Source organism: Bos grunniens, chromosome 13, assembly GCF_055505025.1.
Source record: "Bos grunniens cultivar Pamir isolate PY7600 chromosome 13, Bosgru_T2T1.0, whole genome shotgun sequence".
Classification (NCBI taxonomy): Eukaryota; Metazoa; Chordata; class Mammalia; order Artiodactyla; family Bovidae; genus Bos; species Bos grunniens.
In genome coordinates, this window is record NC_141177.1 from 77,393,389 (window position 1) to 77,412,257 (window position 18,869).

Below are 18,869 nucleotides of genomic sequence, written 5' to 3' on the forward strand. Positions count from 1 at the left end.
CACCTTTTGTACGTCTTGTGCAATATCCAAACTTTAAAGCAGAGGAAGCGTGAGCCAAATATTATCACTGAGGGCCAGCCGGAGTTCCACAAATCCATCAGGCTGGGAGTGCTTCCAACCAGCTGGTGAGGTGAGCTCTCCCTGGTCCCCGGCAAGGCCGGGGAGCTCTGGTCAAGATTTTGATGTGGAAAACCCTGGCTGTGGGGCAGCTCCACGTGCCTCAGAGGAAAACACCAACATCTTCTTATTTGGAAAGGGCAGCCTCTGGTGCCCCAAGAGCCTGTCTCAGTCTCTGCTGGTTCTGCCCCAGGTTCCGGGACCTCTGACCACAAAGCAACACTCTGTCACAGCTCATCTTTAAAAAAAAAAATTATTTTTAATTGGAGGATAATTATTTTACAGTGTTGTTTTGGTTTCTGCCACACATCAGCATGAACCAGCCATAGGTATTCAAGTGTCCTCTCCCTCTTGAACGTCCTTCCCACCTCCCACCCCACCCCACACCTCTGTGTTGTCATAGAGCTCCCTGTATTATACAACAAGTTCTCACTAGCTTTACATATGGTAATGTACATATCCCAGTGCTGCTCTCTCAATCCGTCCCACCCTCTCCTGCCCTCTTTGTGTACATAAGTCTGTTCTCTACATCTGAGTCTCTATTCCTGCCCTGAAAATAGGTTCACCATTTTTCTAGATTCCATACATATGCATTCATATATGATATTTGTTTTTCTCTTTCTGACTTAACTTCACTCTGTATAACAGGTTCTAGGTTCATCTACCTCAGCAGAACTAATTCAAATGTGTTCCTTTTAAGGCTTAGTAATATTGCATTGTATATATGTACCACAACTTCTTTATCCATTCATCTGTTGATGGACATTTAGGTTGTTTCTATGTCTTGGCTATCGTAAATAGTGCTGCAGTGAATATTGGGATACCTGTGTCTTTTTCAACCATGGTTTTCTCAGCGTATATGACTAGTAGTGGGATTGCTGGGTCATATGGTAGTGCTAGTTTGTTTTTTTTTTTAAAGAAATCTCCATACTCTTCTCCATAATGGTTGTATTAGTTTACATTTCAACCAGCAGTGGGAGAGGGTTCCCTTTTTGCCACATCCTTTCCAGCATTTATTATTTGCAGCTTTTCTGATGATGGCCATTCTGATCAGTGTGTGGTGATACCTCATTGTAGTTTTGATTTTCATTTCTCTAATAATAAGTGATGTTGAACATATTTTCATCTGTTCATCAGCCATCTGTATGTCTTCTTTCAAGAAATGTCTGTTTAAGTCTCCGGCCCATTGTTTGATTGCATTGTTTGTTTTTCTGATATTGAGCTGCATAAGCTACTTCCATATTTTGGAGATTAATCCTTTGTCAGCTGCTTCATTTGCAATTACTTTCTCCCATTCTGAGGGTTGTCTTTTCATCTTGTTTATGGTTTCCTTGGCTGTCACAGATCATGGGGATAGAACTAAGCCCTTTTCCTCTCTGAAAGAAACATCCTGGAAATAGCTAAAAGTCAAAACAATCACAAAAACAAACAACCCAACCAGACCTGCAATCTGTGCCCTACTGGAAAAACAAACCGTCTGGTTCTTGGGGCAGAGAAAACTCGAGAATGCTGAGCACATGAGTGGCTCTGCAGAACTGGCTGACAGCAGTCCCTGGTGGTTCCGATGCCACGTGCCCTTCCTGACTGTGCACGTGAGTCTGCACTCCGCTCATCCAAGGGCTGAATCTGTTTCCGCCCCCACTGCATCTGGGCTGGCCTGTGACTTGCTTCAGCTAATAGAATGTGGAGGTGAGCACATGCTAGCTGTGAACCTGGGCTTTGCACACCTTCTCTAGTTCTCTGTGACCACCATTTGAACAAGCCCCAGCCAGCCTGCTAGAGACTGAGACACTGGGTGCATCACCTCCTTGCCTGACCCACTGCCATTAAATCCCCAGCATATAACTGTGGCCCTTCTAGAATCATTGGCCCCCAGCTGACCCTCCCATTGGATCCCAGACACATGAGAGAGTCTATGTAAGGAGACATCCAGCCAGTCATAGAAGTCTGAAAAATAATAAAATAACAAACAACAAGTGTTTGTTTTAAGCCACTAAGTTTTGGAGTTGTTTGTAAAGGTAGCAAGAGCAACTGATCTGCCAACTAAAGTTCATCACTGTGGGGAGGAGGAGGTGAGAGAAAGGGACTTCAGAAGAAGAGTTGGTTGTGGCTGGTTGCTGAACCCGTTCATATGCACGTCATCTCCTTTGATTTATCATCAACCTTGACTTTACAAAGTTCAAACAGAGCAGATAAGTTGCTTCAGGTCATATAGAAAGAGAAGATTGAAAGCTCAGAAGACTCAGGTCTTCCAACCTGTGCAGTGGCCTCTCTGGTACTGGAGTCATAGTTGGACAGTTGGCTTAGTGGTTTAGCTTCCTGGTGCTAGAGTTGGATAGACCTCAGTTCAAAGCCTGACTCCCCTCTCCTCTAGAACCATGATCTTAGGTGTGCGATTTAACTTCTCAGAACTCCTATTTCCTCACTTACAAAATAGGCTAATGGAACTGACCTAATAGAGATGCGATAAGGAATAATATTTATAAAGTATATCTGTCTCGTGATGTTTGGCGCAAACAATGGTATTATGATTTCCCTTCTTCAGGCCGCTGCCACTGTCTTTCTCAGAACTCAAATTTCTAGCACATGCCAATAGCAATAGTCAGAAGCTGGCATCTCTGATGATTACACATTTCCTTAGTTTCACTGCTGACCCCTCAGCAGTAACCCAAACTTCCCGGTATAGACAGGCACACCACAGTGATGCTGCAGGTTTAGTGTCAGACCACCACAGTCAGGGGAAATCACAATAAATTGAGTCATGCAATAAATCAGAAGTTTTTGGTTTCTCAGTGCATGTAACAGGTCTACGCTCTACTGTAGTCTCTCAAGTATGTAATGGCATTATATCTAAAAAAAAAGTACATACATCAAAAAAACACTTTATTGCTAAAAGACACTAACCATCATCTGAACCATCAGTGAGTTGTAGTCTTTTTGCTGGTAGAGGGTTATGCCACCTTGATGGCCACAAAGCAGACATGCACTAAATCCACATCAACCATCAGTGAATCTGGCACCAGAAAAACCAGGTTATAAGGGGAGAGGTGTTATTGATAGAAAGTAAAGAGTTGAAAGATACACATTTACATTTGTACTCACTTCAATTTCTTTTTTCCTGTTACTGAGTTATAGAATTGGAAGAGATAGCAGGAATCATCAGAAATATGCATAAAACATTATATATATGAGCTTCACATTCTTAGGTTCACAGTATCTCATTTAATCCTCAAAACTCCCTTGAAATATTGTGAATATATTATCCCTGTGTTGTAGACAAGAGGACTGAATTCCCAGGAAGTTACTAATAACTTGCTCAAAGTCATACCTAGTAGGTAGTGGGGCCACAATGGAATTGGCTCTGTGTAAATACAGAGGCTGCTGCTGCTGCTGCTGCTAAGTCACTTCAGTCGTGTCTGACTCTGTGCAACCCCGTAGACGGCAGCCCACCAGGCTCCCCCATCCCTGGGATTCTCCAGGCAAGAACACTGGAGTGGGTTGCCATTTCCTTCCCCAATGCATTAAAGTCAAAAGTGAAAGTGAAGTCGCTCAGTTGTGTCTGACCCTCAGCGACCCCATGGACTGCAGCCTTCCAGGCTCCTCCGTCCGTGGGATTTTCCAGGCAAGAGTACTGGAGTGGGGTGCCATTGCCTTCTCTGAATACAGAGGCTAGCTTCTTTATTATTATGCTATAAAAGATTGGTTCATGTACTTAAAAACCAAATTTGAGGTTATTTGAGGTTACCTAAATAAATGAAAGGTATTAGAAAAGAAAGGATGAAAGTATCCTATTTCTAGAGCAAGGTTCCCCAACTTCCAGGATCTAACACCTGATGATCTGAGGTGAAGCTGATACAATGATAATAGAAATAAAGCCCACAGTAAATGTGATGTACTTGAATCATCCCCAAACCATCCCCCCTGACCCCTGTCTGTGGGAAAATTGTCTTCCATGAAATCCATCCTTGGTGTCAAAAGATTGGGGACCACTGTCTAGAGGACTAGGAAAAGTTAGCGTACTTCTTCTCTGACATTTTGGGAAAAGTTTTAGTCAGTGCTGGCTGCTATAACAATATCCCTTAAATTGGATGACTTAAACAGGAAGCATTTATTTCTCACAGCTCAGGAGGTTGAAAGTCTGAGGTCGGAGTATCAGCGTGCTTGAGTTCTTGGTGACAGCTCTCTTTCTCATTTGTATCCTCACATGGCAGAAAAGAAAGCTCACTAGCGCCCTAGCTGCTTCTTATAACTAGTTCCATCCACCAGGGCTCCACCCTAATTACCCCCCGAAGGCCCCCAAGTTTCAAGTATTATATTGGGACTAGGATTTCACTGTATGAATTTTAATGTGACACCAACAGGCACTCCACTGCTGGAACCAAGTCCTACCTCATACAGTGACGGGCCTTGGGGCCACGAGGCTCTGTCTGGGTGAACTGCTTAGGAAATAAACCTTGCTCTTGATGTGGTTGACATCACAGCTGGCTTTTAGAATTGACCTTGGGAAAGCTCCTGTTGACTCAGTCTCCAAACAGTAGGTTTGAGTCTTTGCTGGACTTCACTGGAGAAGACTTAGCACATCATATGACTGAAAGAGGGAAGTATTTACAACCACAGTACTTGAACTTAAGTCCCAACTACTTCCTGGACAGCTTCAGTCTCTTCTGCACTTTAGTTTTCTTTCTTTTCTTTTTTCCAGATTCGTTGAGATATAATGGACATAAAACACTGTATAGGTTCAAGGTGAATAACATGATTTATGTATTTGCAAAATAATCACCACAATAAGTTTAGTTAATATACATCACCTCACATTGCTCAAAAGTTTTTTTCTTGTGATGAGAAATTTTAAGAGCTACTCTCTTAGGAACTTTCAACTATACAGTATAGTATTGTTAACTATAGTCACAGTTTTCTTACTTTAAAATGAAGATAAAAGAGGAATTCCCTGGCAGTCCAATGGTTAGGATTCAGTGCTGTGGGCCTGGGATCAGTCCCTGGTCAGAGAACTAAGGTCCCACAAGCCAAGAGGCACAGCTAGAAAAAAAAACAAAAAAACCCACCACCAAAGAAAAATGGAGATAAGACTAATGAGATAATGAAACCTAAGTGCCATAGAACATCAGTTATTATTATTATTGTTATTACAAAAATACAGTTGTTACTAAAGTTAATTTAAATGGCAAATTTGAAAAGTTTGGGGTTAAACAAGAAGGCAGGTAGTTTATCTCTTTCAAAACAAAAACCCTTAGAACAGTATATGTTGATAAAATGAAGCTTTTTCTAGGTGATTAGGTGTATCACTTAGGAATAGTGCATGTAGCAGAAAATGCGATTAGCAGCAGCTTATATAAGTGGGCAGTTATTTTCCCACTTGATAAGGAGTTTAAAGGTAGGAGGTTGCTGGCATTGGTTCAGTTGCTCAGTGATGCTCAGGTGCCCACGTTGTCATCCTTAACACATTGAATTTCATTGCTGTGGTGTCTCAGAGTCCTGAGATATATGCTACAACTCTAATCAAAGGAGGAAGAGGAGAATCCAGAGTTTTCCCAGAAATTCCCTTAGGAGATTTCTTTTTTCTATTTGGGTCTCATTGGTTAGAACTGTGACCTATGACCAAGTGAGAAAATATTAGCCTAACTAACCAATGGTCCCATCACTTCATGGCAAATAGATGGGGAAAAAGTGGAAGTGGCATTTATTTTCTTGGGCTCCCAAATCACTGCAAATGGTGACTACAGCCACGAAATTAAGAAGCTTGCTCATTGGAAGGAAAGTTATGACAAACCTAGACAGCATATTAAAAAGCAAAGACACCACTTGGTTGACAAAGGTCCATATAGTCAAGGCTATGGTTTTTCCAGTAGTCATGTATGGATGTAAGAGTTGGACCATAAGAAGGCTGGGTGCTGAAGAATTGATGCTTGCGAACTGTGATGCTGGAGAAGGCTCTGAGAGTCTCTTGGATTGCAAGGGGATCAAACCAGTCAATCCTGGAAATCAACCCTGAATATGCATTGGAAGGACTGTTGCTGAAACTGATTTAGGCTATTATTATTAAAGTAGTCACAGAAAAGACTTCAACCTACTGTTTTGTCCTTGTGCGTGATGTGGCTTGATTACACACATGCTGACTGTTGTGTTTCCTTTTCTTATCTTTCAAACCAAGCAGAAGATTCACGTTCATTATAAAAGGTTGACACACCACCTCTTGTGATTTTGGGGAAACAAGGAGCAGGTCTAAATGAGTTATTCTCTATGATGTTCTCTGCAGATCTCTTTTGGGACTGTTGTTCTCTGCCCAAAGGTCATGGACAAGAAAAGAAAGTTTGGAGACACATGGAAACAAGTTCAAAAGCAGTAATGGCCAAAAGTCAAACTCTGGTTGGGATGAGGTATGCAGGAAAAGTTTATAATCAAAATCGATTCCCCAAGTAACTGTTATTGACAAAATGGCCAGTAAGCCAAATAAGAAGGTGACGGACGGTGACACCAAGAGATGTTGCAATCTGCAGCATGTTACAGATTAGCCGGCGTTTCCCCTGCCCACGAGACCAGCACTGGGAGAGAGGGAAAATGTGGCTTCATTTAGAGCTGATGATATCATGTGTCTAGTGACTGGAGATCAAAAGGAAACTTGTCTGTAAAACTCTGCTCACGAAATGGGAGCAAAGTGTAGGCTCTTCTCTTGGGTGTGCCCAAGGGAAGTTGTGCTCTGCACCAGGCCAGCGGGATGTGAATCAGAGTCCATTCTGGGGATGTGGTCAAGGCCACCTGACCTTATGTTCAACCCCAGAATTATCAATTGTGTGTAATCAAGCCTTTTACTACCTGATTCTTCGGGAACCAGATGGTTCTTTTCTTTTCCCATGATGTGTGACTAGCGACTGTGGGTATTTTGTTTTGTATTATCTTGGAAAGTGACATGTGTCTTGTGTGTGTGTGTGTGTTGGTGATACTGGTGGGGGTGGGGGCGTGTGGAGAAGCGACTGGCTTTCATATTCTTACTCTGTAAGACCAGACTAAAAAAAAAATTAACCTTTTCCCTTTACTTATTTTTGGCCATGCTGGGTCTTCGTTGCTATGTGGGCTTTTCTCTAGCTGTGGTGAGCCAGGGCTACCCTTTGTTGCAGGGCGGTGCTCTTGTGCACCATGGGCTCCAGGGTGCGTGGGCTCAGTAGCCACAGTTCCTGGGCTCTAGAGCACGGGCTCAGTCATTGTGGTGCCTGGGCTCAGTGGCTCGGCAGTGTGTGGGATCCTCCTGGACCAGGGATTGAAGCTGTGTCTCCTGAATTGGCAGGTGGCTTCTTTACTACTCAGTCACCAGGGCCCCTGTAAGACCAGATCTTGAATAACCCACTTGTGATGACTTTTAGTCTCTTTTTCCTGAAACTAAAAACTAAATACGTGGAGTGTGAATTGACCTACATCTTCAGGAATGCTGAGGGTGCTATAAACTCAAGCGAGTCCAAGAAGTGCACATCAACATCTTCAGTGTGCGATTAGTGTGAAGAAGGATAAGATATTTTTAGCATGAAACCCCGATGAAAGAAAACTCTACTGTATCCTGCAGCTCTGAAGAACTTCCCCAAGATAAGGAATTTTTACCCCGTGTGAGGACACATTCTCTCTTAAATACAGTGGGAACCATTGGCCCTGCTCAGCAACCTTCCATCAAGGCCCACGTGCCCGAATTTCCACAGAATTCCAGTTTCTAACACTACAGAGGTGCTGAAGAGCTGTCAGAGCCACACTCAGAGTTGAACCAAAGCGTTCCCATTTCCTTTCCTTCTGGCCTCTGGTTACTGAAAACATTTGCTGAAAATTGCTGTCCCATTCAAGACCTGTCAAAGGTAATCGTGTTGCACAAAATCTCCCGGGAAGCGTGAAGTAATATGGTTACCACCTGGCAACCAAGTTAATAGAACCTGTCTGATGCGCCACCAGCCTGCCACGAGTGGATACACCAGCTTCTGCCTGAGGAGCACGACAGCAGAAATTTGTGAGGAAGACGTGTATCAGGGGCCTCTTAGTGGCAATTTACGATGCAAATCCCTGTGTTGAGGGCAGTCGTCAGGTCACCAAATCAGGTGAGGCCTGAGGCTCCGGGGGTGGCCGCTGAGGGGGAGATGGGGGAGAATTCAGCTCTGCCAGAAAGTGGCTCGTGGTGAAGCAAGTAGCAGGACCGACTTCAGAAGCAAGGTCGAGACTTGGCTATTCTCACAGCCGGCGATGCCCCTGGTGTCTGAGAAAATGCAAACCGGAGACCCAGGAGGTGGGGAGCGGAGGGGTGGGGGTAGGGGGTACAGGGTCAGTCTGAGTGTTTCACGCCTTCTGCCCTTTGGCTCTGGCACCAAGAGAGTGCTTTGCCTCCTCAAACTCCCCAGAGAAGGAAGTCATGTTCATTCTTGGAAGTCATTTCCAGAGTCTCATCCTCCTTGAGATGATTTTTGCTGTAACTTGAATTTCCAACTGGAATTTTGAAGACCCCGAGAAACTGTCCCAATGCAAATGCCTCCGTTCCAATGGCGAAAACTCCACTAAGCCCCCGCATTCACTCATGGATTCCCATGGGAGGATCTAGTTCCGTCTGAAACCATCTTTTCTTGGGGGTCAGATATTGTCCAAATGTGAATCCAGGGTCTGGCGTCAGCACTCTAATTCCATAGCCAGCGCATGGCTCAGAAAAGACGCATTAAAACCAGAAATTTCCACATAGGATGGGCATCCACATTGGAACCATCCTGACATCGTTAAAAAACCCACCAGCGTTAGGAGGACCTGCTCTTTTTATCTCTGGTGATATTCACAGTTGAGCTTTTGAGGTACAAAAAAATTCTTGCTTCTCCAGCAGTCTCTAAATTGAAACCAGGACTGGCCACATATTTCATGGGGCCCAGAGAAAATGATAATGTGAAGCTTTTTTTTTTTTTCCCTCAAAAAGCAGGAAAAAAGCTTTTTTCTTTCTTTTGTGACCTTTCTCTTTCATCCTCACATGGGTGTTTTTCTTTGCTGTTTTAATGTCACACACCCTCAGGCATGGGGTACTGGTTGGGTGGGTGAGTGAGTGTAGTCTTCTCCGGGTGGGGGTCAGGGAACAGGTAACCAGGAGCCCAGGCCAGGGAGGTGAGGACCGGCCAGGAGACAACTCTCTGCATGCACCCCTGTCCTGTCAGACTTACGGGTTCAAGGATAAAGTTAATATTAAAAAAATGGTGACCACAGCATCAAGCCCCAGGGTGAGGCACTCTTCTGAGTTCAAGGGCAGCACATACGTGAAACTCAGTCTTTCTCAAGATTGCAAAAGCCATAGCATAACTCAACGTCCATCTGGAGTCTTCCTACCTAATGACTATATGATCTATTTTTAATTTCTGGAAACTTTTAGGACCTTCTTATTCACCCCGCCGTTCATACATTTCTCACTTGTGTTCTTTGCTGTAAAATTTTCATCCTTTAACAGCCTAGAGTCCTCAGAGAACTCTTTCAACGAAAACCAATGTCTTTCTATCTTGGGAACTTGCCTTTGTATTGTTTCTTTGATACTTTCCTCTCCTCTCTCTCTCTCTCTCTCCCTCTTTTTTTTTTTTTTTTTGTTTTGTTGCTCTTTTTGTAACTCATAATGGTGGATAGTGTGCTAATCCACTATTTTGCTTTCTTTTCTTAGTTTATATTTCCTTGATCTCTGCCTCTTCTCTCTGGGAACTTTACTCACCTTTGCCAACTTTCTATGAAATTAAAAAAAAATGTCCACCACCGTATTTTTCATTTTCAAGAGCTCTGCTTTTATATATATAAACCTGCTCTTTGGGCATGAAATCTTTCATTTCTTTTCTATTTGGGAATTTTTTTTCATGGTAAAGCCTGCTTAATTGGCGGCAGTTAGTACAACCAGTCCATTCCAAAAGAGATCAGTCCTAGGTGTTCATTGGAAGGACTGATGCTAAAGCTGAAACTCCAATACTTTGGCCACCTCATGCAAAGAGTTGACTCATTGGAAAAGACTCTGATGCTGGGAGGGATTGGGGGCAGGAGGAGAAGGGGATGACAGAGGATGAGATGGCTGGATGGCATCACCGACTCGATGGACATGAGTTTGAGTAAACTCCGGGAGTTGGTGATGGACAGGGAGGCCTGGCGTGCTGTGATTCATGGGGTCGCAAAGAATCGGACACGACTGAGAGACTGAACTAACTAACTAGTACAAGTAAATAAATATAGATCCTCAAAGAACTCAGTTATTTATCAGATTATTGGTCCACAGAGAGCTAAATGGTATTGAACTGACTGATTCATGGGAGAATAAACTGAAGTCAATCCTGCTTTTTGAGAAATGAATCCACAGCCAGCTGATATATAAACCACAGCTGGCATCTGCTGTTCCATCAACTGTAAGAATCAAGGTGGCTCTATACCAAGGGCATCAGCTTTCCCACCTTTTACATGCACTGGAATTCTGTTATAGTCCTGAAACAACTTTTGTTTCTCTGAAACTTTATTTTCAAACTGCCTGTGTGAATCAATACTTACGGTCCTCTGGGCAATCTGACCAAGAGTCTGTAGATTTTGTAGCATCTTGGCTCAATTTTTGCCCACCAACCATGACAATTTTTATATGAGAATGTTAATAATATTTAAAAAATTTTAATTTATTCCTACATGAATTCTGTTCCATTTCAGATAGACTAGCCCAGATAGCTTCAAAATGGCAGCTGTTCCATCCCCAAGAAGATCAAGTGATGATTATAGGGTTGGGACTCTTAGCTTTACCCTCTGAAACTCCAATACTTTGGCCACCTGATGTGAAGAACTGACTCATTGGGAAAGACTCTGATGCTGGGAAAGACTGAGGGCAGGGGAGAAAGGGGCAACAGAGAATGAGATGGTTGGATGGCATCACTGACTCAGTGGACATGAGTTGAGCAAACTTTGGGAGATGGTGATGGACAGGGTAGCCTGGTGTGCTGCAGTTCATGGGGTTGCAAAGAGTTAGACATGACTTACTGACTGAACAGCAACAACAACTGACCTCTGGGGAAGGGCGAAGAGCTGAGAATCAAGTTGAATCACCAGTGCTCAATTATTTAATCACATCTATGTAATGAAAATTCCATGAAAATCCTAAACCACAGGATTCAGAGAGCTTCTGGGTAGGTAAGCACTTGAAGGTGCCAAGGGAGGGTGGTGCGCCCGAAGAAGGCATGGGAGTCCTGTGAACTTCTCCCCATGCCTTACCCTGGGCATCTGTGCCATCTGGCCGTGTTGACTTGTACCCTCTGTAGTAAACCAGTAATAGTAAGTAAAGTGCTTTCTTGAGTTTTGTGAGTCATTCCAGCAAGTTGTCAAACCCAAGGAGGGGTTTATGAGAACACTCAATTTATATAAAAGCTGGTCGGTCAGAAATATGGGAGGCCTGAGACTTATGACTGGCCTCTAACGTGGAGTAGACTTGTAGAAATGAACCCTTTAACTTGTGGGGATCAGACTTTAACTCTAGGTGGATGGTAAAACTGAATTGAATCATTGGACACCTAGTTGGTTTCGGAGAGTTAGAGAAATGGTGTTGGAAAAGATACCACGTATTTGGTGTCAGGAAGAAGAAAACCACTCAGTCTGTATTCAGAAGTGAGGCATGATGATTGGGGGTGCTAAGACTGCATGGGGAAGCTCTACCATAGGGTGAATCGCTGGTTCACTGAAGCGCTCCCAAATGTCATCATCCATAGGTCTTTTCTCTGGACCCTTTATAGGGTAACCTGGATCTCCTGCCGGGGGGTGTGTGTGTGTGTGTGTGTGTGTGCGTATGCCTGCACGGATGAAAGGAGTTCTGGAAGCCAGGTGGGGAAAGGGGGTCGGGGCACCTGCAGTATGACACATGGACCTTTATTTTGCTCTTACTTCACCTCTGCATTTCCCAGGGCTTGCTTGCCAAGTCTGAGTCCTCTGAAGACAATCTCCAACTCTCTGCCCTGAAGCAAAGAAAGGGTAGTCGCATAGATGCACACGGAGGGAGAGGAGACATTATGGGCTCAAACATGCTATCGGCAGACTTCCAACAGATGCCCCTTTCCACACTGGGCTTTACTCTCGCCTCCCTTTTGGAATTTTCATTGCTTTATAAACCCCAAGCCACTCAGAGTTCCTTCAGGGTGAAGCAGCTCTGTTCCCACTTGTCTGCAAGCAATTGGCTTTCTCCTTTCTTCCTTCTGCCAAGGTAATTACTGTTTCTCCATCCATTTCTCACCTTCCAAAAATTTGTTGAAAGCATTTATAACAAATCGTCTCTCCTCCTCTTTGACCTTGTTGATTAATTTATTTTTTAAATTCCTTGGCTATCATTTCAATAAGATTTGGGTAGAAAGAAAAGATAGCTGTGGCCAATTCCACTATTTTTAATCAAAAGTTTCCTTTAGAAGTCTTACTCTTTGTTGGAATCAAAGTTATACATTAAAAGGTGAATCCTTGCTATTTACTAAGTGAAATAAAAATCTAGAGAGATATTAAATTTCAGTAAATTTCTCATGGCCTGTGTGTGTTTATTTAAAGACAATTCTAATAATCTTGGCTATTTAGTTTCCTAGCTTTTAGTAGACCAGAAACAGAATTTTAGTAGAAAGTTAGATTTGAATGTAGTCATATATACTGAAAGTATCAAGAATAGCTGGCATACCAAAAAGTGACAGAAAACTTATAATAACAAGTTAAAATAACACATAATAGTACAGCAGTTCCTACAAGTACAAACAAGTTTCAAAAAGCATAGCTGCACTGAAGTGTAACACTGGTGCTACCTTCTTATTATAAAAGCATCTTCAGCTCCCCATTATCTGTAGATACAATATTTAATATTCCCTCACTGTTTCATATATCGCCAAACATATGACCTGAGGTTCCAACAAAATGGGCTTCCCTGGTGACTCAGATGGTAAAGAATCCGCCTGCAATGTGAGAGACCCAGGTTCTATTCCTTGGTAGGGAAGATCTCCTGGAGGAGAAATAGCAACCCACTTCACCTTCACTTTTCACTTTCATGCATTGGAGAAGGAAATGGCAACCCACTCCAGTGTTCTTGCCTGGAGAATCCCAGGGACAGAGGTGGGGGTGGTGGGGGTGGTGGGGGGAGCCTGGTGGGCTGCCGTCTATGGGGTCGCACAGAGTTGGACACGACTGAAGCAACTTAGCAGCAGCAGCAGCCAGTATTCTTGCCTAAAGAATTCCATGGACAGAGGAGCCTGGTGGGCTACAGTCCATGAAGTCACAAAGAGTCAGACATGACTGAGGGACTAACACTTTCACACTTTCACTTTTTACTTCCAACAAACTACTCTGCAATGTTTCACACCCAGGAATTTCCATTTCTGACTCATAAAGTTCTTACATGGCACACCCTTTCTTGCCATCACAAATCATCCTTTAGGACCAATTTGGGTTCCCATAACATTCTCTCCCTCTCTTTCTGTGTCCTCATGGTACTTGTTTAGATTTATGCAATAGCACTTGCTGTGTTTTGAGAGGAATTTTGAATTTACACGTCTGCCTTATCTCTCTAGTTGAATCGTAAAAACCAAATAGAGGGGCCATTGCAATGAACTGACGGTATTCCCACAAATCCCACAGGTTGAAACTCTAATCCAAATGTGATGATATTCAGAAGTTGGGCCTTTGGAAAGTGGTTATGTCATGAGGGTGGAGCCCTCATCCGTGAAGTTAGTGCCCTTATAAGAAAAGGCCAGAGCCAGCTAGTCCTCTTTCTGCCATGTGAAGATACAAGGAGAAGTTGGCTGACTGCAAACCAGGAAGAAGGCTCTCACCAAAAGCCTTATCAAAACTTGCTGGTATCCTCATACTTCAAGACTCCAGAACTGTGAGAAATAAATTTCTGTCATTTATAAGTCACCTAGCCTGTGGTGCATTTGTTAGAGCATCCCAGATTGACTAAGACAGCCATTAAATGTCTTGGCACAGTGCCTTGCCTATAAATGCTCCTGAGTAAATGTTTGTTGAATCCAATCGAAAGTATGATAACTGATGTTTGACATAATAATCCTTAGTCCTCTAGGAAAGGTCAAATAGGAATCTGAACACTCTTTTTAAGAAGGTAAATGTGTGATGCATTCTTAAAAGATTTCAAAAATAAAAATGAAACAAAAGCATATTTTTATAATGCATAAAAGGGATATTACCTTTAATTTGTCATAAGATTTATTTCTTGTTGATAGAACAATGAGGTACTGTTTTTCACATGGACTACAATCCAGTTATATCACTAAGCTGTTTAAGTTTGAACATTATAGCTTACATATGGAACATCAGCTCTGTCTTTTTGAAAGGAGACAGGGTAAAGGGATTGTGACAGGTGGAAAAAAATGTGAATATTTTTGTTTCAGGATGTTTTAGAGAGCGTCTATGTGTTCCTTGACGTAACCGACCTGTTCCCAAAATGTTTGGGATCAAACCCTATCTTGCTATGGACTCATGTTGTATTTTCCAAAGTGCTTTTATCTTGCCTTTGGATTGATCTTTGATTAGGTGTGACTCCTGACACATTTGCTTTAAATTTCTTTCTCCTCCCCTGTCAAATGCTTAATGATCTCAAAATGTCACACTGGATTCTGCAGATTTCCCAGGAGGTCAAGTGTGGGGAGAGCAATAAAACAAGTACAAAATGGAGACTCACACTGTTGCTGATTTCGACAACATACAGGCCAGGCCAGCTTCGTGAGCTTGTGACTCAGGCAGCTGCACGGACCTGTGCTCCCAAGGGTCCCACACTTTGTTGAGTCCTCTGCTATGGCTATCTTGGGCAATCTTAATAATTTTATCTTTTAACCTATGTAAGTGAAGTCTGAAGTTGCACGTGAGCAGAAGAGGTGTGTTCAGCATGTGGGGCTGCTGTTCATTCTCATAGAATGTTCGTGATGGCCTGTGAGCACAGAATTCGGGTGCGCCTGTGCTGCATGCAAGTTGAGCAAGACTGGATGCCTGAATGCACGTCTAGGGCATGCAAAGCAAGTCAGAGCACTGATATCCTGGGAAGCCACGCTTGCCGTTGAAACCAGAAGCTGCTGCAGAAAGGAGGAAATGGCTTTGTAAGAAACACGCATAATCAAGAAATCTGTTAGCCAACTGTGTGTGCGGAAAATGACATGAAAAGGAGGGAAAAGCTTGGACAATGTATAATTGCTCCTTTTCCTCTCATCCTTCCTAACTCATCAGTGAGTCCTAAGTGGAGACTGTTAGAACATGAGTGTATGAAGAAGTGAAATTAAAATGTTTGGGTTAGTTTTTGCAGCATCTCCAATGTTCTGATAAGAATGAAATGTATATGGATGTACCAGTCGTGAAATGCAAAATGTGTAATTTGGTGATTCCTTACACAGGTTAAATGCTCTTACATTTACACTTAAAACTGAGGTGTGCAAAGATGAGTGGTGAGATTCATGCTACTGACTTAAGATCTCGATTTAATGTTTATTTACTTCAAATATCATTAAATGGTGAATAAAAAGCACTAGGACAAGTCAAGAATTACTGTGGAAGAGAGGGAAGAACTTCATATCTCAGTACCTTTATTGGCACTTTTCCCCTGCTTTTGGAACAAGGGCCCTGCATTTTCATTTTGTACTGAGCTCCCCAAATTATATAGTCAACCCCGTATGCAAGTGTGGATTTTGACAGACAAAAATCACAGGCTAATTCAGTTCTCAAGTAAATAAGTTCTACCTCAAAAACTGCAAAGCATACTGTCCTAAGTTGTCCAGGATGGGATAACATTTTTGTGATCTCTAGGGACACGGTGAATGAATGTGCAGTTATGGCCTCAGTCCAAGAGAGGACGTAAAGTGGGGAAGTGTCTGTGGACCATCCCGTTTGTGGTCAGGAAACATGTTCCAGCCTCATTACCTTCAGTGAGTCCACCAACCATTTGCACCCTGATACCAGCCAACTCCAGTTGAAGACCAGTGGCCCTTCATTTATTCCACAAATATGTGCTGGTCATAAACCATTGTATGGTGGACAAGAGAGTCATCATCCTGGTCCTTGTGACATTTACAGACCAGTATCACAGAATGTAAAAAGGAAAGTGAAAAAAGGAAGAAAGAAAACTTAAAAGCACAATGGAGCTTCCTATGTACAGGAATTTGTATTCATCATCAGGACTGTCTCTTTGCAGATGATTAAAAAAAAACAACAACAAAAACCTCACCTCAAACCGGTTTAAGCAAAAATTAAAAAGTTTAAGTTCATATAACCCAAATCCCACGAACTATGAGTGGAGCAGAGGCGATTCTCTGACAGAAAATGGAGGCAGTTTTATCAGAACAGGGGACTGGAGAGTCCACTCTGCTGCTGCTAAGTAGCTTCAGTCGTGTCCGACTCTGTGCGACCCCATAGACGGCAGCCCACCAGGCTCCCCCGTCCCTGGGATTCTCCAGGCAAGAACACTGGAGTGGGGTGCCATTTCCTTCTCCAATGCATGAAAGTGAAAAGGGAAAGTGAAGTCATTCAGTCATGTCCGACTCTTAGCGACCCCATGGACTGCAGCCCACCAGGCTCCTCCGTCCATGGGATTTTCCAGGCAAGAGTACTGGAGTGGGGTGCCATTGCCTTCTCCAATAGTCCACTCTAGACCCTTTAAATCTTTTGATAATGTAAATCATCACTCCTGTTCCATGGGAGTATGTGCTTTAAAATGTGAGCATGGTGGCTTTTCGTAAAGCATGAAACTCCTTAATAATCTTGTTATTTGGGGCTATGCCTTGAGTCAGGGGGACATTGACTGGTGGGAAATGTCTATCTGAGATGTGGGAAAATGTCTTGGAACACTAAAACTATTCAATCAAAAGCAGGAAGGAAAGTAGAAAAGAAGGATTAAGGAATAAGGAAACAGAAGAGACAAACACAGAGAATTAGAAGATACGTAAAACAACAAGTGAAAGCACAGCATGTCAAAATTGTGCAACGCAGATAAAGCAGATCTCAGATGGGAGTTTAAGGCATTACATGCTTATACCAGGAAATAGGGAGTCAAGTCAATCCAACTTCAAGTTTGGTGTTGTCTAACTGGCGTCTGACTCTTTTGTGATCCCATGGACTGTAGCCCACCAGGCTCCTCTGTCTATGGGATTCTCCAGGCAAGAATACTGGGATGGGTTGCCATTTCCTCCTCCAGGGGATCTTCTCCATCTAGGGATTGAACCTGAGTCTCCTGCATTGCAGGTATATTCTTTAGTACTGAACCACCAGGGAAGGCCAACTTCAAGAAACTAGAAATGAGGGCAAGAAAAACAAACTCAAAGCAACAGAAGCAAGGAAATCCTATAGATCTAAGCAGAATTCAATGACATTGAATGAGAAAAGCAATAGAGAAAATTCATTAAACCAAAAGCTGGTTCTTTAAAAAGTTCAATAAAATAAATCAACTCTAGCAAGACTGATAAAAGAAAAAAAAAAGGGAGAAGATAAAAATTGCCAGTGTCAGGACTATAAGAAAGGATGTTAATACAGATCTCCACAATCATGAAAAAGATAAGGGGAGAGTATCAGCAAGTCAATGCATTTAAATTCTACAGAGTAGATGAAAGGAAGACATTTCTCAAAATCTATAAACTACCAAACTCGCCCAATTTAAAAAATATAGCTGAATAGTCCTATAACTAGTACATCAGTTGAATCCATAGTTTAAAAATCTTCCACTAAAGAAAATTCCAGGCTTGGATTTTTTGTTGTTGTTGTTGTTGTTGGCATAGTCTACTATTTATTTGCTGGTGGCTCAGAGGGTAAAGAATCCACCTGCAAGGGAGGAGACCTGGGTTTGATCCCAAGGTTGGGAAGATCCCATGGAAAAGGGACCGGCTTACCCACTCCAGTATTCTGGCCTGGAGAATTTCAAGGACAGAGGAACCTGGTGGGCTACAGTCCACGGGGTGACAAAGAGTTGGACATGACTGAATGACTTTCACTAGTTCTATAAAATCTCCTCCAGAAAAAAAAAGGGGGGGCAGGGGGGAGAGGTAGCACTTCTTTTTGATAAAGATGGCGCAGGGAGTCTTATTTATTTATCTTGGGCTGTGCTGTGTCTTTGTTGCTGCTCCGTCTTTCCTATAGGTGCAGTGTGTGGGCTTCTCAGTGAGGTGGCTTCTGTTGTGGGCCACGAGCTCTAGGGTGTGCAGACTTCAGTAGTTGCAGCGCCTGGGCTCAGCGGGTGCAGCTCCCAGGCTCCAGAGCACAGGCTCAGTAGCTGTGGCACACAGGCTTAGTTGCTCCATGGCATACAGGATCTTCCAGACCCAGGGGTGGAACCTGTGTCTCCTGAACTGACAGGCAGATTCTCTACCACTGAGCCAAGAAAGCCTGAGATGACACTTCTAACTTCATTTTATGAGACCATTACTGTTTTGATACCAAAATCAAAGGCACTATAAGAAATGAAAACTTCAGACCAATATCCCTCATGAATACAGATGCAAAACCCTACCAAAATACCTTTTAAAAATCTACAAAAATATTAGAAAAATCAGATTTAACCACACATAAAGCCAATTGGGGCTTATCTAGCAAGTGCAAGATCAATTCAGTATTTAAAAATTAATCAACATCATCCAATGTTTTAATACTTAAAGGAAGAAAAGCCACATAATCATATCAATAGTTTAGAAAAACATCTGACAAAATTTAATATTTGTTCATGATAAACATTCTTAACGAGGAATAAAACCAACATCTCCAATTTGAGAATTATAATTTATAAA

At 42.7% G+C, this 18,869-nt stretch overlaps 1 protein-coding gene and 1 pseudogene across 7 annotated transcripts in view; one reads left to right on the plus strand and one right to left on the minus strand.

Moving 5' to 3' along the window:
- Positions 1 to 14,013, plus strand: part of TASP1 (taspase 1) — a 318,225-nt gene extending 304,212 nt beyond the window's left edge. For all 7 annotated transcript variants that reach the window (XR_015138791.1, XR_015138798.1, XR_015138800.1 and 4 more), the window contains one exon: positions 13,735 to 14,013. Coding sequence is in view for 4 of the 7 variants with exons in the window: in XM_086331228.1 (XP_086187354.1) it covers positions 13,735 to 13,758 (24 nt within the window). In the remaining 3 variants the exon portion in view is untranslated. The remainder of the gene's footprint in view (positions 1 to 13,734) is intronic.
- Positions 10,431 to 10,692, minus strand: LOC147361268 (cytochrome c oxidase subunit 7A2, mitochondrial pseudogene; annotated as a pseudogene).
- Positions 14,014 to 18,869: the final 4,856 nt, after the last annotated feature.